This window comes from Berghia stephanieae, chromosome 4 (genome assembly GCF_034508935.2).
Source record: "Berghia stephanieae isolate SIO BIC M18660-M18661 chromosome 4, UCSD_Bste_1.3, whole genome shotgun sequence".
Lineage (NCBI taxonomy): Eukaryota > Metazoa > Mollusca > Gastropoda > Nudibranchia > Aeolidiidae > Berghia > Berghia stephanieae.
In genome coordinates this window covers 33,601,114-33,621,823 of record NC_088363.1, presented here as the reverse complement: position 1 = coordinate 33,621,823, position 20,710 = coordinate 33,601,114, and the positions used below count along the sequence as shown (strand labels likewise).

Sequence of the window (20,710 nt, the reverse complement as noted above, 5' to 3'; positions counted from 1 at the left end):
GCTCAAGATTCTTTTTTACTCTTTTCCATCCATCATCATTATCATTATAATCACTACTACTACAACTAGTACTACTATTTATAACAACAAAAACAACAACAACAGCAGCAGCAGCATCCAATTATAATCACTACTACTACAACTACTACTACTATTACTACTACTATTTACAACAACAACAACAACAACAACAACAACAACAACAACAACAACAACAACAACAACAACAACAACAACAACAACAACAACAATAATAATAATAATAATAATAATAATAATAATAATAATAATAATAATGAAAATTTGACAAATTGTTATAGCATGAATCGATGATGTATTATTGATTTAATGTCTTTATAGGTGCTGATGGTGACAGATATTGAAAAAGGTGGTAAATTTTGAATGATTGCCCTAAAGCCCTATCTTTACCCTACTTTTAGATCTAGAGCAATTGAGATGATACACTATTATTGATACTCTGGTTAACTTCAGGAGAGTGGAAAACTGCACCTATTTGATCCACCCCCAGCCAGTACAATTTGATTGGGGGGGGGGGGGAATTGGGGGTGGAACTGTTAAAAGAAGGAAAATCCTCCTCTGACATCATAATAGCAGATTTCCATGGATCCAGGGAAAACCGTTAACACTGCTTTACTGAAACAGCTAAATTCATTTAGGGTCAATCCAGCTCCATCCAACACAAACAGACATATATCATACCTTGTTGAGAGCTGACCACTTGGCCTTGTTTTCCATCAATTCTTGCACTTCGTGGATCCGCTTCAGACAATCTAAGCTCTCGTCCAACAAGAATGTCGTATCGTTCATCAACATGTTGATGAATCTCACAAACTGCTTGCCTGAGCTGGGTAGGGAGGTGTGTGTGTGTGTGGGGGGGGGGGGGGGGGGGGGGGAATCAAAGATTTATATTTTTTAATTGATCTTTATCTGACAAAGTAAAAGTGCTTTTCCCAAGCCATAAAAGCTGGAATTTATCCCTATGTTTAAAGCATTACACAACTTGCTACCCTCTGGTTCCAATGCTGGTCTATGAAAAAGAACTTTCCACCAGATCTGATAAGACCCAGATCCTCAATCACTACTGGGTGACATGGAGGTCAATTTAAAAAAATCTCAACTGCACCTGGGATTGAAGCCAGTCCCCTTGCATAAGACACGAATGATCTACCAATGAGCAAGCTGAACCACAGTGCTTGCTGCACATTCAGGTCATATCAACCCAGTAAAAAGGAAGAAAATGGGACAGTCAAAAATTTCTAGAATTACAATCAAGGCACCCAAGAAAAAGTAAGACAAAGGGGGATTGGTGGACATAGGGAACAGGTGTAGATTCCATTGTACTTAGTTTGAGCTTAAAGTCTCATCCAGACACAAGCACAGGATTCCACTAAGAGGAACGTAATGTTAACAAGATATGTTCAAAACAAAAAAAAACAACAACAAAAAACGATACGTACATAACAGAAAGATGATTTACAAGAACATCACCACCCAAAACTAAAACTATACATTTGACTGTTTCCTTCTCAGCCAAGGACTCAGGACAAAACCAAATAATCCCATTCCAAGACAAAGACAGAAAGCAACTCAGAAAATAGATATAGGGGATAGATGGCACAGCAAGTGACCTACTGCGCATAAGGGAAATCAATGACCCCACCCAGCCAGATGGGTGACAACGATTAAGCTGCTTGGCCATTAAAAAAAAAAAGGGTGAGAGAACTAAAATAAATACTAACACAGCTTCTTCCATAAACTTTTCCTGATGAGCTGGTAGATTCCACATGGTCTTGAAGATGATGCTGATGTGATAACGGATGGAGAATTTGTCATAGAATTCACTACTTGCCCCAGTCGATTCAATATCTGTCAAGAGAAGACAATAACGATATAGATTTAGTTCCAATAGAATATAAGGACATTATAAACTGTCTAAATATTGATTGATTAAGATGATCCCAAACATTATCATGATGTCTCGAGATTTCTTTAGAATTTCTTCGAGGTCTCAGATTGGAGATTGTTAATGTTTTTTTTCATAATAAAAATAACCAAAATAAATAAAATAAATATAAATAAAATAAAAAATGAATAAAATAATTTTTTAAAATAAAACAAAAATAAATAACTTTCGCTTTATTCATCCCCAAGGGGAAATTTGTCTTTAAGGTTTATTCCAAGGGAAGACTGGAATAACTCAGGCCTCAGCAGCAGGCTAGACTTACTCAAGGCCACACAGCGCAGTTGGTAGTCGATTTCAAATTCAGAAAAGTGAGTGGAGCAGGCACTTATGTTGGTAACAACAAGATATGAAGTGAGTAGAAAAGTGCCAGAAGACAATAGAGAATAAAAATTTTTTTTTTTTCGCGGCGGTGGTGGGGTTCGAACCTGCGACCTTATTGGTACGACAACTCCGCCTGGCAGGTGAGAGCGTGGCTCTACCGTGTGAGCTATCCACGAACACAAAAATATTCGTTTCAAACCCAAAGTCATTTCTAGATCCCTCTCTCACCCACTTCTTGAGATCGCTGATTCGTTCACCACCATCGCGAAATAATTTTGACCAGCAGTTAAGCTTAATAGCCAATATTCTCATCACAAACATATAACATAGAAACGATTGAGACATTGAGTATGCTCCGGTGTATGGGGTGAATTTTTAATTCAGAAAAGTGAGTGGAGCAGGCACTTATGTTGGTAACAACAAGATATGAAGTGAGTAGAAAAGTGCCAGAAGACAATAGAGAATAAAAAATTTTTTTTCCCTATTTTTATTCTCTATTGTCTTTTGGCACTTTTCTACTCACTTCATATCTTGTTGTTACCAACATAAGTGCCTGCTCCACTCACTTTTCTGAATTAAAAATTCACCCCATACACCGGAGCATACTCAATGTCTCAATCGTTTCTATGTTATATGTTTGTGATGAGAATATTGGCTATTAAGCTTAACTGCTGGTCAAAATTATTTCGCGATGGTGGTGAACGAATCAGCGATCTCAAGAAGTGGGTGAGAGAGGGATCTAGAAATGACTTTGGGTTTGAAACGAATATTTTTGTGTTCGTGGATAGCTCACACGGTAGAGCCACGCTCTCACCTGCCAGGCGGAGTTGTCGTACCAATAAGGTCGCAGGTTCGAACCCCACCACCGCCGCGAAAAAAAAAAAAATTTTTTATTCTCTATTGTCTTCTGGCACTTTTCTACTCACTTCATATCTTGTTGTTACCAACATAAGTGCCTGCTCCACTCACTTTTCTGAATTAAAAATTCACCCCATACACCGGAGCATACTCAATGTCTCAATCGTTTCTATGTTATATGTTTGTGATGAGAATATTGGCTATTAAGCTTAACTGCTGGTCAAAATTATTTCGCGATGGTGGTGAACGAATCAGCGATCTCAAGAAGTGGGTGAGAGAGGGATCTAGAAATGACTTTGGGTTTGAAACGAATATTTTTGTGTTCGTGGATAGCTCACACGGTAGAGCCACGCTCTCACCTGCCAGGCGGAGTTGTCGTACCAATAAGGTCGCAGGTTCGAACCCCACCACCGCCGCGAAAAAAAAATTTTTTATTCTCTATTGTCTTCTGGCACTTTTCTACTCACTTCATATCTTGTTGTTACCAACATAAGTGCCTGCTCCACTCACTTTTCTGAATTAAAAATTCACCCCATACACCGGAGCATACTCAATGTCTCAATCGTTTCTATGTTATATGTTTGTGATGAGAATATTGGCTATTAAGCTTAACTGCTGGTCAAAATTATTTCGCGATGGTGGTGAACGAATCAGCGATCTCAAGAAGTGGGTGAGAGAGGGATCTAGAAATGACTTTGGGTTTGAAACGAATATTTTTGTGTTCGTGGATAGCTCACACGGTAGAGCCACGCTCTCACCTGCCAGGCGGAGTTGTCGTACCAATAAGGTCGCAGGTTCGAACCCCACCACCGCCGCGAAAAAAAAAATTTTTATTCTCTATTGTCTTCTGGCACTTTTCTACTCACTTCATATCTTGTTGTTACCAACATAAGTGCCTGCTCCACTCACTTTTCTGAATTAAAAATTCACCCCATACACCGGAGCATACTCAATGTCTCAATCGTTTCTATGTTATATGTTTGTGATGAGAATATTGGCTATTAAGCTTAACTGCTGGTCAAAATTATTTCGCGATGGTGGTGAACGAATCAGCGATCTCAAGAAGTGGGTGAGAGAGGGATCTAGAAATGACTTTGGGTTTGAAACGAATATTTTTGTGTTCGTGGATAGCTCACACGGTAGAGCCACGCTCTCACCTGCCAGGCGGAGTTGTCGTACCAATAAGGTCGCAGGTTCGAACCCCACCACCGCCGCGAAAAAAAAAAATTTTTATTCTCTATTGTCTTCTGGCACTTTTCTACTCACTTCATATCTTGTAGTCGATTTCAGTACCTTTCATACCACTGAGCCACGATGCCCCAAAGTTTGTATAACTAGTAACGGTCACCTTTTATAATCTATATTTCAACAAAGATTTCTAGTCAAAAGAGAGTAGTCGTGATTTTATTCCTGTTTTTCGAGTGTACAAACAGCGAGGTGCAATCGCTTCCAAATTCTCTAAACGGATCTAATCCATCTCAGTTTTGCTTTTTCATCATATTTTTCAAATGAGACTCAGGAGAGATTCATAATGACACACAAATTAGGGAACAGGTACTGGTGTAAGTTAAAGATATGAAAAGGTGTGTATGAAAACAGTGACAGATAAAGCATAAAAACAAAAACACATGGAAAAAAAAATCCCTAAATGTCAGACCGCCTCGACTTGGGTTCACTTGATTTTTTGAGACTTTTTCCTTGTAGTTTTTTTGTTTTTCTTTTTGTTTTTTTTTCTGCTTCGACTGGCACTGTTTTATACATACCTTTTTAGGTCTCTACCAGATCATACCTTTTTTTCCACCACTTATATTTTATGGCATGGACCATTCTATTTTTCGCAGTTTACGAAATTACATTTGATTTTTTAAATAAAACCTATCAATCTAACTCAACAAATCATACTTAAGACTAAAAATTAATTTCTCTGTTGATCCGCTAACAATTAGCTAATGTCAGTAAAGATATAGGATTCAATTTAGATACCTTTAAAACATGAATATTCTTAGTCTGAATGTTTATTTATTTATTTATTCTATTCAGACTGATTGTTGGAGATGCAGGAGTCTTTAACAGGGTTGGCAATTCAGGATGCAAAAATTTACTGAACTTTTATGCAAACACATTGACCTACCCTTTTCTGAGCGGGGAACTCCAGTATAAAGACATTATGTACTTACTTTTTCTCCATTTAGCAGGTGATTGGAAAATATACTGAATTCCATCAAAATACGAAAATTGGCAACCTAGCTCTAAGTTGTAAAAAGGGCCTTCTTATCTTATCTTCTTATCTCTTACTTTCTATCGGCTTCTCCAGGTAATAAAGCGGTTTAGGAACTTCTTATATCAATAAGTATAAAATGAATAAGAACTGGTTAGTATTATAAATATTTGCGACCCACCTTTTCAAATCAGTCAAAGTGAGTTAGATGCGATTGAATTAATAGTCAGGACTTAGGCTAGGATATTTTTTAAATTTTTAATAAGGACTCTGATGATGGGAAAGTCATTTAAAATCTAGAGTTTTGCCTGACCTCATTATGAGCAAATGGGCTTGAAAAATTATTTTTTTAAAAATGAACTTCCGAATCTAGTAGGTCCAAATAGGATTCAACAGTCGTAATGACGCATAGTTACTGGTTTTAAACTACCGGAACAATGGCGGACGCCATTATCTCCATCACCGCCCTTATGAAATACTTCTCCAACGAGCATACAAGTGTATCCAGAGGAGAAAAACATTATAAATACGATCATGTTTTGACTTTTATACATTCTGATCACATGACATGTCAAAAAGTTCTAGCCAGCATGAAGAATTAAAAAGTACTGATTTTCTTTGTTTAGAACCAAGCTGCTGGTTACCGGGCTAAGTGACATCAGACTATTGAATCCTATTTTGAAAAGGATATATCTCATAATTCTTTTAATTTTGTCTAGGGATCTGCTAAGAGTTTTGAATTGGCCAGTACCTGTGTAGAACCTCATGAGGGAGGGGACCAGACTGTCTCTGGCAATGGGAGACAGGAGGATCTCCATGTTGAGGTGCTCCGCCTTGGGCTGGAACCGAGGCTGAAGAATAAAGAGGACTTCTACCAGCTTGGCCACCAAGTATGGGTTGCGGATGTAGTTCTGGGAGCACAGCATCACGAGCAGCAGCTTCATCAACATGTTGTGTTCGGGTTCCACACTCCCTCCTGGCATGTAACTGATGGGAGAAATTTCATCTTTGTCGTCATCACCTACATTATCATCATCACCACTTCTTTTAAGTATAATATCATTATCTCACTATTATCACCACCATAACTAACAAAAGTTCCAACATCGTCTTCATCTTGATGGTGTTAATGATCATCACCACAACCACAACTTCCTTAACTCGTCATATCATTGTCTCATCATAATCCTCACAACTACTATAATTATTAGCTTTTCATCATCACCATCCCATCGCCGTAATCATCACCACTGCCGACTTAAAAACAACATCCACAACATTAAAAACAACAACATATACTGTATTATAAAAGGAAAAAAATTTTACTTTAAAACAAACAAGATGAAGTCGGCCATGTCCTCTAAGTAAAATTCTGGAAGAGCCGAGAAGAATCCAGGTATGTCACTGGGCAATGGGACTTCTTGGCTGTGAATGAGACAATATGAAATATGATCAAGGCAAACAAAGACTCTTAACTCTCTCAACCCTAATGCTCTAGCTCTATGCTAACCTCGCTCCCGAGAGATTTTTGGTGCTTTTCAAAATTGAATTTCTTAAAAATTAACTCGGTTACCCAATCTAAAAGTAACAAACATGGCATGTACATAGCTTTAATCATGTAGCATTATTATGTTAATTCAACAACAGTAGCTTTAATAATATGACCATAATTTGTCTCAGAAAAACGTATTTAATGGTGGGGTAAAAGTAACCAGAGGCCATCGAGAAAGCCGGTGTTAGGGTTGAGTGAATCAATAATAAAGTCTTGTCTAAAAACATTGAGAACAGGTTACTAACAGCATCAGGGAAATGATAAAACTGATGACAATGACAGACCTGCCTACAATTAGGAAAAATTCATAGAATTACACAATTTTATCTCCAATTTCAGAACTTCATGAGCATGTCTAAGTCATTGAAACTTATTGAAAATGAAAGTTGACGCCAGACTACATAAATTAAGGGTTTGGAAGTCTATTTAATCCTTGTGAGGGTGAATTGCTGATTTTAAAAAATGAATTACAGTGAGTATCTACATTTTTTTTCTCCTAAAAATTACAAATCTTTAAGTTTTCAGGTAGGCAGGTCTGCGATGATTATGATGATGACGATGCTAGAATAATTTAGATAGTATCTAAATCCACCATATAATCAGGGGTGCTTTCAAGTAAAATATGAGACAACAGTACACATGATATGGATTAAATATCAGTGATATGAACAAAAATGATATACATTGTGTTCGAAGTGCTTTACAGGTCAGTAACATTGAATATGTGGGACAAGACGTGATATCTGCAAGGTGCTATTACAAAATTTTAAAATAAGAGACAATGCTAATACCAGGTACTCATTTGATAACTGATCATGGCAACAAAAAAGTGAGTAAAGAACCTTTTTCAAAGGAGTCATCTTAGCCTCATTGTCAACTGGACTCAAACCCATGTCTTAAGGGTAACAAGCACAAGCAGCGTTTCAAAACCACAAGACCAAAATTTTAAAAAGCTAAACGAATGGAATTTTTACAATAAAATTTTATGAGCATAAAAAAAAATTCACCATCTGTTGTTGGGTTCAGCAATCCTCATATGATAACTGATCATGGCAAAAAAAAAGTGAGTAAAGAACCTTTTTCAAAGGAGTCATCTTAGCCTCATTGACAACTGGACTCAAACCCATGTCTTACGGGTAACAAGCAGGGTGTCAAAACCACAAGACCAAAAAAAAAAAAAGGGTACACAAATGGAATTTTTACAATAAAATTCTATGAGTATAAAAAAATTTTTTTTTTTAAATCACCATCTGTTGTTGGGATCAGCAATCCTCATGAGTAGATCAGACGTTTTGGCGTAGAAGGAGAGACACCGATCAATCATATCTTTATCCAAGATCCCTGCATCTGCACACATCTTGCTCTTTTGGAGTCTCTGTCCAAGACAATACAGTACAAATAGATCAGCATATTTTCTTCTACAGCAAAAAATATCAAAAACATTATGATGTCATCAAGTGTTGGGGGGGGGGTGAGGGTATCATACGTTACGTTACAGTTTTATAAATCTTTTTAAAATGTTGCTTCAAAGAGGCATAGGCATTTAAGAAAAAAAATAGGTATCAAAGTTAAGACTTACAAAATCTTAAATCTTCTAAAAATAGGGAACAAAAGTGTGATGTCTGGTTCCAATCTCACTGGAAGTGTAAAACTACTCTGCCCAAGAACTGGACACATACCTTGTGTAATTGATCTTCCGGTTTCAAGAGTGATGGCATCTTATTTTCTAGCCAAAATATTTACCGTCATCAATAAAATCATCCATCCTTGCTCTTTTACATCCCGTGATCCTAAAAATCAGCCTATACATCCGGCTACTAAAATAGGTATGCCACCTTATGATTCAATATGTATCCTATTCATTATTAGTCCTCTGAAGGACTGTTTACATACACAATTCCAAGGAGTATGGAACGAGTGGAACGAGAAGAGTAGAAAGTGTGATATCTCGACTTCTCTGTCCTCTTGGGTTTGCTTTTTAAATGGAGGCGAGTACACAATCGTTCAAAACTGTGTCTTCATGCAAGTTTTCGAAGTTTTAGGATTTTCAGGGGAAAAAAGCATTTAAAATTGACACATTCTAGTGCCTTCCCCTTTAAAACATTATCATCAGGATGTTGATGATGATTATTTTCATTAATATTATTATTTATATTATTCTTTTTATCATCATCATCATCATCATCATCATCATCATCATCGTCGTCGTCCTTCATCTTCTTCTTATTATTATTATTACTATTATGTTAGAATCAGCAATATTTGCGGGGAAATAAAGGGTATTATAAACAGCCATATAACAATTTCCAGAATCAGATGATCAATCGTTATGCCGTAGCAGATTTAATAAATAATCATTTCAATGAATGGGTGATAGAATTACCCTTAATTTTTTTTAAGTTTGCAAGCTACTCGTATATCAATCTATAAAAAATAGATTTGTTAGTAATTCTGTGCTCGTTGGCAAAAATGCAATATGAAATGTATGAACATTTTTTACCCCCAGCTCTATTTTAAAAAACAATAGATTATTATTACTATTATTATTATCATCATCATCATTATTATTTCTAATATCATTATTATTATTATTATTATTATTATTATTATTATTATTATTATTATAAGCTTAGAAACACAACATCTAACATTTGTTGCTTATGGGCAAGTCTATACCAGACTAAATGGACCCCGACTACAATATGACATAGAGACATACCAGAAGTTGTGACTTCCAACGTTTCAATTGATGTCTGCTCCTACTGGCCGAAGGTAAATGCTTCCACTGGGATTCTGCTGCTTCCATTTCGGCAACCAATCGTTGCAGGTCTCGGATTGCACGGAGTCGTCGCTGGTATTTGCGTGTGATGGGAAGGATGGAGAGGTCGTGGCAATGAAGGGTCAGGAAGAAACATTCGGTGGAAAACTTGGGGTCAGGTCTGTTGGAGGCTGAGTTCAAGGCTAAGAGAAGAGAGATACATTTAAATGAAGGGAGTAAGAATTAAATAAATGTTCGTTCAGAAACGTAGCAGCCAACTTTTCAAAGGACTAAAATGGGACACCCTAGCCCATAATACAGTTATGACCAAATAGCAGAATATCTGGACAATTATATAATATAATCTAGATTTAGAGCCTTTACTGTACCTTGTTTTAATTTGCTAAAGGAAAAAAGAATAATCCTGGGACATGTAACAGTCATTTCCACATATATCCTTACAGGATATATTCATATCCTAGTACAGAGGTGTGATATGTGTTCAGTGCCCTTTTCAAGAACATAACACAAGTATTTTATGTCCTTCCTCTCATGTTTACGGATGAATATTAGTTGCTTGTAAGTCAGAAAAGAAAAGAAGTTTTATGACAATTTGAAATCAGAGAACGCCAACTTTTGCAAAATTGATCATAAAATGGCATGTCTCTATTTATTTTATTTTTTTAAACCATCCAATCATTTCACCAAAAGATCAAGCATCCAGTGATGTGACTATGACAGTGCTACTAACCCTAGCCCATTATGATGTGTCAATCCAATCATTTCACCAAAAGATCAGGCATCCAATGATGTGACTATGACAGTGCTACTAACCCTAGCCCATTAGGATGTGTCAATCCAATCATTTCACCAAAAGATCAAGCATCCAATGATGTGACTATGACAGTGCTGCCAACCCAACCCTAGCCCATTAGGATGTGTCAATCCAATCATTTCACCAAAAGATCAGGCATACTGTGATGTGACTATGACAGTGCTGCCAATCCTAGCCCATTAGGATGTGTAAAATGGAGAGCCAAAATGAGTAAGATGTTGAAATAATGTGTACAATCCATAAAAAAAAAAGAAAGTTCATAAAAAATATGGCTCCACATTATTAGTCGCATGATCATCTTCCTCTCTCCTATAAACAAAACTAATAACCTAGAAGACAAAACTAATCTTTGTGCAGCAATATGCTTTTCAGATGTCAAACCGAGGTATAAATCTAATATGTCCTAACGAAATACTCATTTATTGTACTCCCAACATGAACTGGGTAATAAGACAACTTAAAGTGTTTTTATTACATGTGAGCATGTGTGTGTGTATGGTTGCGCACTTATAGTTTCATATTATATCAATGCTGTAACCAAATGAAAAATTGCCTTCATGGACAATAAAGATATTTTAATTATTATTATTTTTATTATTATTATTATTATTATTATTATTATTATTATTATTATTATATTATTATTATTATTATTATTATCATTATTAAAAAAGTGTATGATTTTTTCTTTAAATAGAGATTGAATAATGCATATGATCCTCAGCAGAATGTGTACAATGAATGAAAATGCGTAAGAAAAAGCATTTTTTTATGTAAGGTTAGCAACACTGCTATGAGTTCCATTTAAAATGAGAGTCGCATAATTTTTGGAGCCTAACTGGTCAGTTGGTAGAGTACTCGTTTCAATGGCTAAGGGACCCAGATCAATCCCGGGTAAGGTTCAGATTTTTTTGCCACTCCCTCCACCCTCCCTTTAATACACAATGATCATGATGTTGATGATGATCATTTTCATTATTACTCTTAATATTTTTATTATTATCATCATCATCACATTGGGTCACAGGGTCTGTAAGATCTGGCAGCAAAGTACTTAACAATAGACTAGCATCCTATCCAAAGGGTTGCAAGCAAATGCTATTGTCTGTTTCATGCTATAGAAAGAGGAATAAACTCCGGCTACATGGCTCTGAAGGACTACTTTGATCATTTTGATCATCACGTCATCATTGCCGCTCTTTATATATTGTTTGGGCAAGGATAAAACAAAAATTAAACAATTCCGCAATTGTGACCAAAAATTTGTAGTCTTGGTCAGGCAAGTGTCTGATGCAAACCTGCCAACTTGAAATTGGAAAAATTTGTAGTTTTCAGGGGTGGATATTTAGTGGATATTACAACTACTTTTTAAAATTACCAATTAGTGTTTAAATACATTAAATTAATGCTTTGAACTGGTTTATATACTAGCTCTGGCAACAAAACTTTTGCTTTCAAGAAGTTTATTGAATTAAAGATCTATATATATATATATATTATATATTTATATATATATATATATATATATTATATATATATATATATATATATAATTGCCAGTTAGGATCCAAAACCTTCATAATTCTACGAAATTTTCGTAGTAGTGGGCAGGTCTGCTGATGAAGTATTGATTTACCATTTTCTTTCTCCCAATCCTCTGCCTCTTTGTCTGTAAATCTTACACGTGACTTGTTTGCAATGTTGATTCGGTTCCGATGATGGAATGGGTAATAAATATCAATCTGGAAACAAACAAACACACACAAAAAAGTTTTTAGCAAGTATGATGACTGATGATGTAACAAATAGGAGTTTTGAGCCCGAAACATTCCAGTTCCGTGTTTGGTAATTGTTCTTTTTTTTAAAGCTGTTATATTCATTTTTGTTTGTTGCTTGTTAAATCTTATGACCAACAGTCTGTTATAACAATTGTAATGTTTCTGACCTAACACAGTGAACTATTCCAGATGTTCATTCTCATGATCTCACCAGTACGGTAAATTGTAACAAAAGTAATTTCTCTTGATCCACACAAACTACTGTCACAAATGTAACATCTCATTATCTCACCAGTACAGTAAATTGTATCAAAAGTAATTTCTCTTGATCCACACAAATTATTGTCACAAATGTAACATCTCATTTTACCTCACCAGCACAGTCAATTGTAGCAAACGCAATTTCTCTTGATTTATTTACACAAATTATTGTTACAAATGTAACATCTAATGATCTCACCAACACAGTCTGTTACTGTTACAATAAATTATAGACTATCACAGAATCATTTTTTTACAAATGTAACATCTCATGATATCGCCGATGCACTTCAATCATAACAAATATGTAATTTCTCTTGACACACACAATCCGTACAAATGGAATGAAGCATCACTCCAACAAACTGTTACAAATTAACATGTAAAAGTGCTTCCTCCAAGAAATTGTCAAAAAGGAGGATTTTTTTTTTTAGAAGCCTGCCGAAGGCGGGCAATGCGACCACTGAAGGCGGGAGCCCACCTAGGGGGGTCCGGGGGCATGCTCCCCCGGAAAAATGTTTTAATTGGCATGCAATTAGAGCCATTTGGAGCCACTTTGGCATCAAAATTATGATTTTTGTTAAGCACTCCAATAACCTTCTGAGGAGCAAAAAACTGAAAGAAAAAAATTTTTTAATCTTCCTGACATGACAGGAATTACCGGTCAACAAGAAAACCTTAATTAGCTTCAAACAAACCAATGTAATCACCCTCAGACACAATTAACTTTGTTATTGCATCTTCATCATGGGAATTTTACCAAGTTTCAGAAGAGTGATTGTCTAAAAGTCCAACATCTGACAATAGTTCATGGTAAAAATTGAAAACATTGGTATAGAGACACTTTATTATACTCCATACATTTGGAAGTACAGATAATTATAAGCAGTTCTAAATTAAAATGCAGAAGATATTTTTCATGGTTTTTGACAAGTGCGGATTTTTCACGGATCATTAAAAATGAGGAAATCCGCATAAAAGTGGAAAAGAGGAAGCACTGATGTAAAGTTCTCCCAAAAAATACAATTATAACAAATGTAACATCTCACAACATCACAAACACAAACTAAACATAGTTATAAAGTTTTAATGCAATACTATGAAAAATGTAAGATGTGTAATATAGATAAAACAAAATTTTTTAAAATACTTGAAAATAGCTGGGCCACCACACCCTGAGAAGGCCTGCAACAAATATTGCCGGCAGGCTCTTACACGGAACCCACAGAGAACAAGGAGGAAGAGAGGGCAGCCTTGGAACAGCCAGAGGAGGGCATTGATGGAGGATCTAAAAACATGGAGAGAAGCCAAGAAGATGGCACAAAGCCGGACAAGATGGAGGGGATTCGTCGAAGGCCTATGCTCCAGCTGGAGTGAAGTAAGTAAAATAATAAAACCAAAAAAAAAATGCACCTTACTTTATCTAAATCTATTTTCTCAGACAGCTTCTGAAGGACGGACATCAAATTTAACATAAAGCCATCACCACATTGAAGTCGCTCATCAAACTGATTGGCAGGTCAAATTGGCATGTAAGGGGAGGGGGGGGGGGGGGGGAAAAAAAAGAAAAGAAAATTATTTTATGACATGGCATTGAACATTTTTTAAAATAAAGACATCCTCAAAAAATAAACATTTAAAAAACATTTTTTAAATCTAAATTTCCATCTGTAACGTGAAACGAACAGTAAAATTTGCTCACTATCCACTTTTGTCGCAGAGCAAATTTTGCCAGATCTAACATTAGACTCTTTTATACATTTAACATACAATGGACCTGCAATGGATGGGAAGTAAGACAAAAAATAAAATTATTCTGCTACAAGCTGGATCGAACCAGATGACATTGTGAGAAGCCAGTACTTTGCCAACGGAGCAAGACTCAGTTCCAAAGGGAAAAAGTCAAATGCTATTGAAAGTAAAGAAACACATTTTTTATTCCATTTACAAGAAGTAAACTGTTTTGTGAGAGATTTCCAAGAAAAATCACATGTTCCTATCTTAACTCTCTTAAGTTCATATGCATGGAATATCGAACAAATCTGTTCAATTTTCAATGAGGGTGAACTCCAGAGAGTTTAAGGTTAGCTCAGCTGGTAGAGCCCTCGCCTCCAAAGCAAAGAGACTATTATTTGTCCCGTACAAGCTATGATTGGGTAGTGAAGTTGGTTAGATCTGGTGGAAAAGTAATTTGGAATAGACTAGCTTCCTATAAAAAGGTAGCAAGCAATTTTATTGTCCCTTTAATAATAGCTGTATGAGCCTTAAGATTGAGAAAGACGTCATTATAATACTCAAGAGTGGATTTTTAAACCTCTGCAAAAACAATGAAAATTTTTTTGTTTGTTTGTTGCTTTAGGTCTCTTCCAACACAATTGAGGTTATATGAGAGACGCTGAAACAAAAAAACAAGCAATCTAACAAAAATAGTATAAATGTAAATCAAAATCATAACCTTAAGATATCATAAGCTAAATTATAAATAACCAAGAACAAACAGGCAGAAGATTTACAGAAAAAAAAATATCCCTGTCAAAAATACAATCACAAACCAAAGAAGCAGGATAGGCTAGTAAAGAGAAGAAGAAACGACATCACTATCGGATCGTACACCCATGCCAACATCATAGGTATACGATTCAAGGGTGATGCTCCCATCCAACCACCGCAAACAATGAAAAATATTGCATACATATTCTGTAACAGTTATAGCATATTCCCAGTTTTCTTTCATCTAATGACCTCTAAAAGCTTGTTATATTAAATACAATGAATGTATATAGAGCCTAGTTCAATCAAATTGCTCACTGGTGCTTTACATCAATATATCAGAATATCTAGTACACATTATACATAATAAAACTGACAAGTTAAGAACCACATTGATATGATAATAGGATATATTAGTAGGGGGAATTAGGTCCAAAAAACCATTGAATTGTGCAAATCAGGGTTGAAAGCATGAACATTACACATGTTGTAGAATATAAAAAATCCTATAATTTATGATATAGAACCACTCTGAGAGATTAGTATTAGTTTAGATACAAGGTTTTTAAGATTAGAAAATTTTGAAATGGATGACAAAATTTCTTTCATTGTTATTGTGTAAACATTCGAAGCAAGCCAATTTTACATCATCCTTTGGATTCCCATTGGGGACTATTTTTAGTGTCGAAGCGGATGTTTTCCTTTCCCTCTACTTTCGATTCACAAACCATACAAATTATTTAATCGTAAATATTTTTCCATTTCACCTATTTTAAATGACGTCTAGCGAGCAATATTCTATAATATGAGATTTTTCTGCATCAGATTTAATAAGTATAATCAATTGCTCTAAAACGAACGGGCAGACAAGCAGAGGGGTAGTCAAAACAGACTAGCAGAACACAGCTCCATAAACGGTGTTGACAAAGAACAGTGCTCCTTCCCCCCCCTCCTTATTTCTTTTCCTTCCAAAAATACTGCTATAATCATTTTACGTGAGTTAAAACCTATTTCGGTCAAACTAGAGAGAGAGAGAGAAAGAGAGAGAAAGAGAGAGAGAGAGAGAGAGAGAGAGAGAGAGAGAGAGAGAGAGAGAGAGAGAGAGATATGAAAGAATATTGCACATGCCTAATAAAGGAATGCGTTTGCATGATTTCAGATACACATACAATAGCAAAAAGAACTGCTCCCAGAGACTGGGACAAGTGTTTGATATGCCAACAAGATAACCCAGACCGCTTAGAATGTCCCTCTAAGTCGAGGAGATATGACAAAGGGCAAGGCTATGAAACTATTTTTGAAGATTTAATACAATTCAATTCGTTGGTTTGTGATGAAAACAAGTTGAATGTATCTATTTTTTCAAATTCATCAGAAAGAAATGAGATTATTGAAAGCTTAAAACACAATGATGCTAAGTGGCCGGCATAAGTATTGTCGTGTAAAATTTAATGTCAACAAAATTAGGCGATAGAATTAAAGAAATCTAAATGAAATGCCCTACAAGAATTTCAAACTTCGTCATTTGACTGGGAGGAGTCACAGAATAAGATTTATTTCCCCCACCCACCAGAATAATGAGACAACGTTCAAAATTAGAGATTGGCTGTAATATAAACAAACATGCTTTTTTTTTTGTAAAAACATGGAATCAGGAGTACTCCATTCTGTAATGACAACAGAAATGGAAGGAAATATTCGTGAAATAGCGTCATCCATCAAAGATTCTGAAATGTTATCATTTATTGCCGGAGGAGATTTAGTCGCCCAGGAGGCACACTACCATAAAATTTGTCACACACGATACTTAAAAAAACATGCTTTAAAAGATGTCACTGCTGATGATAATGATGATGCCACAGTTCTTGAAAGAGGTCGAGCTTTTGCTAACATTATATCTTTAATAGAAGAGAACCCTGCAACAAATGTGATGATCGACATGAACCACTGTGGAGCTTATTTCCAGAATTGTCAAGTGTCCCAAAAACTCATCAAGTGCTCATGTAAGAGAGAATGTATCGGCACCCAATGCAAGTGTTTAAGGTCCAGTTTGCCTTGCACGTTAGGTCAGTACAGTAATGAGTAAAATTCTCACTCTCTCTCTCTCTCTCTCTCTCTCTCTCTCTCTCTCTCTCTCTCTCTCTCGCTCTCCCTGTCTCTCCCACTCACTCCCTTTCCCCCCTCTCCCTCTTATATCTACTAGTTACAACACGAAATGACCATCAGTTATCCACCGTAAATGGTTACCAGTGTATTTAAAGTTTTAGAACGCACATTGTATTATCGTGGTTATCTCCTCGGTTAAGTAATGTTATATAGGAAAAAATAAAAGTGCTAAAAACGCAATGATAAATTGCCAGAGTGTTTCTATATCAGGTGTTATTTATGCGGGTCTTAGCTACCTATATGCCAATTTTCAGGACTTCAACCCCAATGTGCACGGTTTTAGCCTAATATTCCCTAAAACAATGAATATGAAGAAAAAAAATATTTTTACGCAGTTATTTCCCTTGTATAATATAGGTGTAATGGGTAAAATCTAAGGCCTTAAACCGATACGTTATGATTGATTGCCAGAGTCGTTCTATATCAGATATTTTTGCTATGGGTCTCAGCAACCTTTATGCAAATTTTCATGCTTTCAACCCGAATTTGCACAGTTTTAGCCTAATTCCCCCTACTATACCTAAAGAAAATACATACTATAACTCTAAAGAATATGCACTACAAAACAGTTCAGCATTTAACCGCTTACAAAAGAAATAATTGTGAGAGAGAGAGAGAGAGAGAGAGAGAGAGAGAGAGAGAGAGAGAGAGAGAGAGAGAGAGAGAGAGAGAGAGAGAGAGAGAGAGAGAGATAGAGAGAGAGAGAGAGAGATAGAGAGAGAGAGAGAGAGAGAGAGAGAGAGAGAGATATGATATCACGAATATATCAATAGGTAGAGCTATCTAATGGTCAGAATAAAAAACCTTTTCTTCAGTAGAGTTACTGTACCTGTATCTGAGACCGTTTGGAGTTCCTTTCCAGGGCTTTGGCAATGTATGTGAGAGTTGCTTCCCTTGTTTGACTATTGAGCAGGAGGTTGTGGAAGATGTGATAGCACTGAGTCTACAATTAGGAAGAGGATAATATGTTTCATGTAATAAAATAAACGTAAATAAATTTTTAAAAATAATGTTTCCCTGTTCTATTATTAGAAATTGCAGAAAGAATAATGCTGTAGACAAATGAAGGATGGTGGTAGGGGGATTGGAAATAAATATGTTATCAGCCATCCAACCACCATATGCTGTGTTCCTGCAATGTATTCTTGTAGAGAAGTAAAATTTAAAGGCAAGGAGCAAAAATGAACTGTATTGATAGCTCATAAAAACATATATTAAGGGCATCTTAACTCCCATCAAGGAACAAGTCAGGAGGTCTTGAGGTTTGATCCGCAGTCGAGGAAAACTGATTTTTTGAGATGTTTTTTTTCTTTCTTGTAGGTTTCTTTCATATAAAATTTTCAAACCTTTATCTTATCCCAGTGCCTGTTCCCTAAATTGTCACTAACTCTAAATAAAAAGACTTACCCTGACAAACTCCATGTTTCCCATCAGAGACTTGAAGATGGCCCAAGCATTGTCATGACTCATATTCTGCGGATTAGGGAAAAACTCTTCCACCACTTTCACCTGCAAATGAGACGATGAGTCATATACATGTAGGCAAGAGTGGAGATAAAGTGTGTAGAGAAGCGGAGGTTTAAAACAACAACAAAAACAAAGAGAACAAAAACAAAACGCAATTGATAAAAAAAAAGTTAAGGGTTGCCAATTCAGCAGGCAAAAATTTACTGAACTTTTACACAAACACATTGACAGACCCCTTTCTGAGCACTGAACTCCAGGAAAAAGACGGTGTGTACCTACTTTTCTTCCGTTTAGCAGGTGATTGGAAAATATACTGAGGTTTTATAACATACTGAATTCCGTAAAATATAAGTAAAATTGACAACCCTGAAATTTTGGCACCACTGTGCAGGCACTGAACCCGGGACCTGACTATGGTGGAGCTCCTTCTGCTTGGCCGTCTTTTCACCCATTAGAAAGACAAACAATATCAAGTATTTTATCAGATTTAACATATGTTATGGACATTTAATGGCCGAATAGAATTAAAATGAAAGTCTTTAGATCAACGTGGAATGGATGACATGAAGGAGATTATCATGAGAAGAAGGTGGAGATGGATAAAGCATGTTATGAGAAAGGAGGCGGGAATAATTCAGCAAAACTGCCCTACACCCGGACACTTGAAGAAAAGGGAAAAAGAGGAAGGCCCCGGGCAACTTGGAGGAGAACAGTGGAGGGAGATATGAGAGAGTGGGGGAGCTCCCCAAAGATGATGGCCACGGATAGAGGAAGCTGGAGGTCCTTTGTATGCCAACAGGCATAATGGGCAGTAAATAAATATGTAATTGTGTGTAGTCTTTTTGTTTGTTTGTTGCTTTAGGTCTCTTCCAACACAATTGAGGTTATATGAGAGACCGCTGAAACAAAAAAAACAAGCAATCTAACAAAAATAGTACAAATGTAAATCAAAATCATAACCTAAAGATATCATAAGCTAAATTATAAATAACCAAGAACAAACAGGCAGAAGATTTACAGAAAAAAAATATCCCCTGTCAAAAATACAATCACAAACCAAAGAAGCAGGATAGGCTAGTAAAGAGAAGAAATGACATCACTATCGGAACGTACACCCATGCGAACATCATAGGTATATGATTCAAGGGTGATGCTCCCATCCAACCACCCGCTGTGTGTAGTCTCAAACATGAAACAATTGAGTGGTGCAATATATAAGGTGTACTTAACAGGGCTTATAGACCATACCAAGCAATTGCTTTTTACTGCAGTAAAGGATATCAGACTGTTTTATTACTGATTACTGCCTTTGCGTTTTTGGTTACAGAAACCCAAGCAAACTTCATGATGAATTCCATGCCATAATGTAGGCATCATGATATTACAATTTGAAATCTTAATGTCATGGTTTTCAAAAAGCATATCATTGCTTGATTATATTCAAAATTACAACAATAAAAATTTAGATTGTAACTGATTAACAACAACAGGCATACAATTTTATTAGGGGCACTTCTATTTCACATCTTTCATATTTGGTAGATACAAAAATGTTTGCAGTGGTAAGGTAGAAAAAAATGTTTCTAATAAGGACAAAGAAAATGTGATTTATCAATTTTGCAAATACCACTCGAACCAGCAAAAGTTGCCCTAATTTCAACTTTCCCATCTTTTCCTACTTACATCATCTTCAGCAAATACTGAAAGACCGAGAAATGGCCCGAGAAGAGTCAGTTTTTCAACCTCAACTCCACCGGCCTCTGTCAATTCCTCCTGCAGCCAGTTAGGGGCCTCTACCATCTGGATAGAAGAGAGTGTCATTATTCAAACATCAATAAAATAATAATAATATAAAATAAAATCTTAATACAGCGACTATGCCTAACGATAATAGGGATGATGATAATAATAATAGTAATAATATTATTTTTGTTTGTTTTTGTTTTTAAGGGTTTTACGGCGCTTGCAACACATTTAGGTTATATCTGCACCAGTAACAAGGAAGAAAATGAGATAGTAAAA

General features: G+C 36.0%; 1 protein-coding gene across 1 annotated transcript in view; it reads right to left on the bottom strand.

Annotated features, from left to right (window-relative positions):
- The window catches only part of LOC144970454 (ubiquitin conjugation factor E4 B-like), a 54,822-nt gene that overhangs the window by 12,683 nt on the left and 21,429 nt on the right, over window positions 1-20,710 (bottom strand). The window contains exons 11-21 of the mRNA XM_078910118.1: window positions 20,372-20,488; window positions 18,629-18,730; window positions 18,051-18,164; window positions 13,984-14,073; window positions 12,163-12,268; window positions 9,653-9,894; window positions 8,181-8,308; window positions 6,708-6,806; window positions 6,133-6,368; window positions 1,761-1,887; window positions 721-865 (exon numbers count right to left, since the gene is read on the bottom strand). Of these exons, the coding sequence (XP_078766244.1) occupies window positions 721-865; window positions 1,761-1,887; window positions 6,133-6,368; window positions 6,708-6,806; window positions 8,181-8,308; window positions 9,653-9,894; window positions 12,163-12,268; window positions 13,984-14,073; window positions 18,051-18,164; window positions 18,629-18,730; window positions 20,372-20,488 (1,506 nt within the window). The remainder of the gene's footprint in view (window positions 1-720; window positions 866-1,760; window positions 1,888-6,132; window positions 6,369-6,707; window positions 6,807-8,180; window positions 8,309-9,652; window positions 9,895-12,162; window positions 12,269-13,983; window positions 14,074-18,050; window positions 18,165-18,628; window positions 18,731-20,371; window positions 20,489-20,710) is intronic.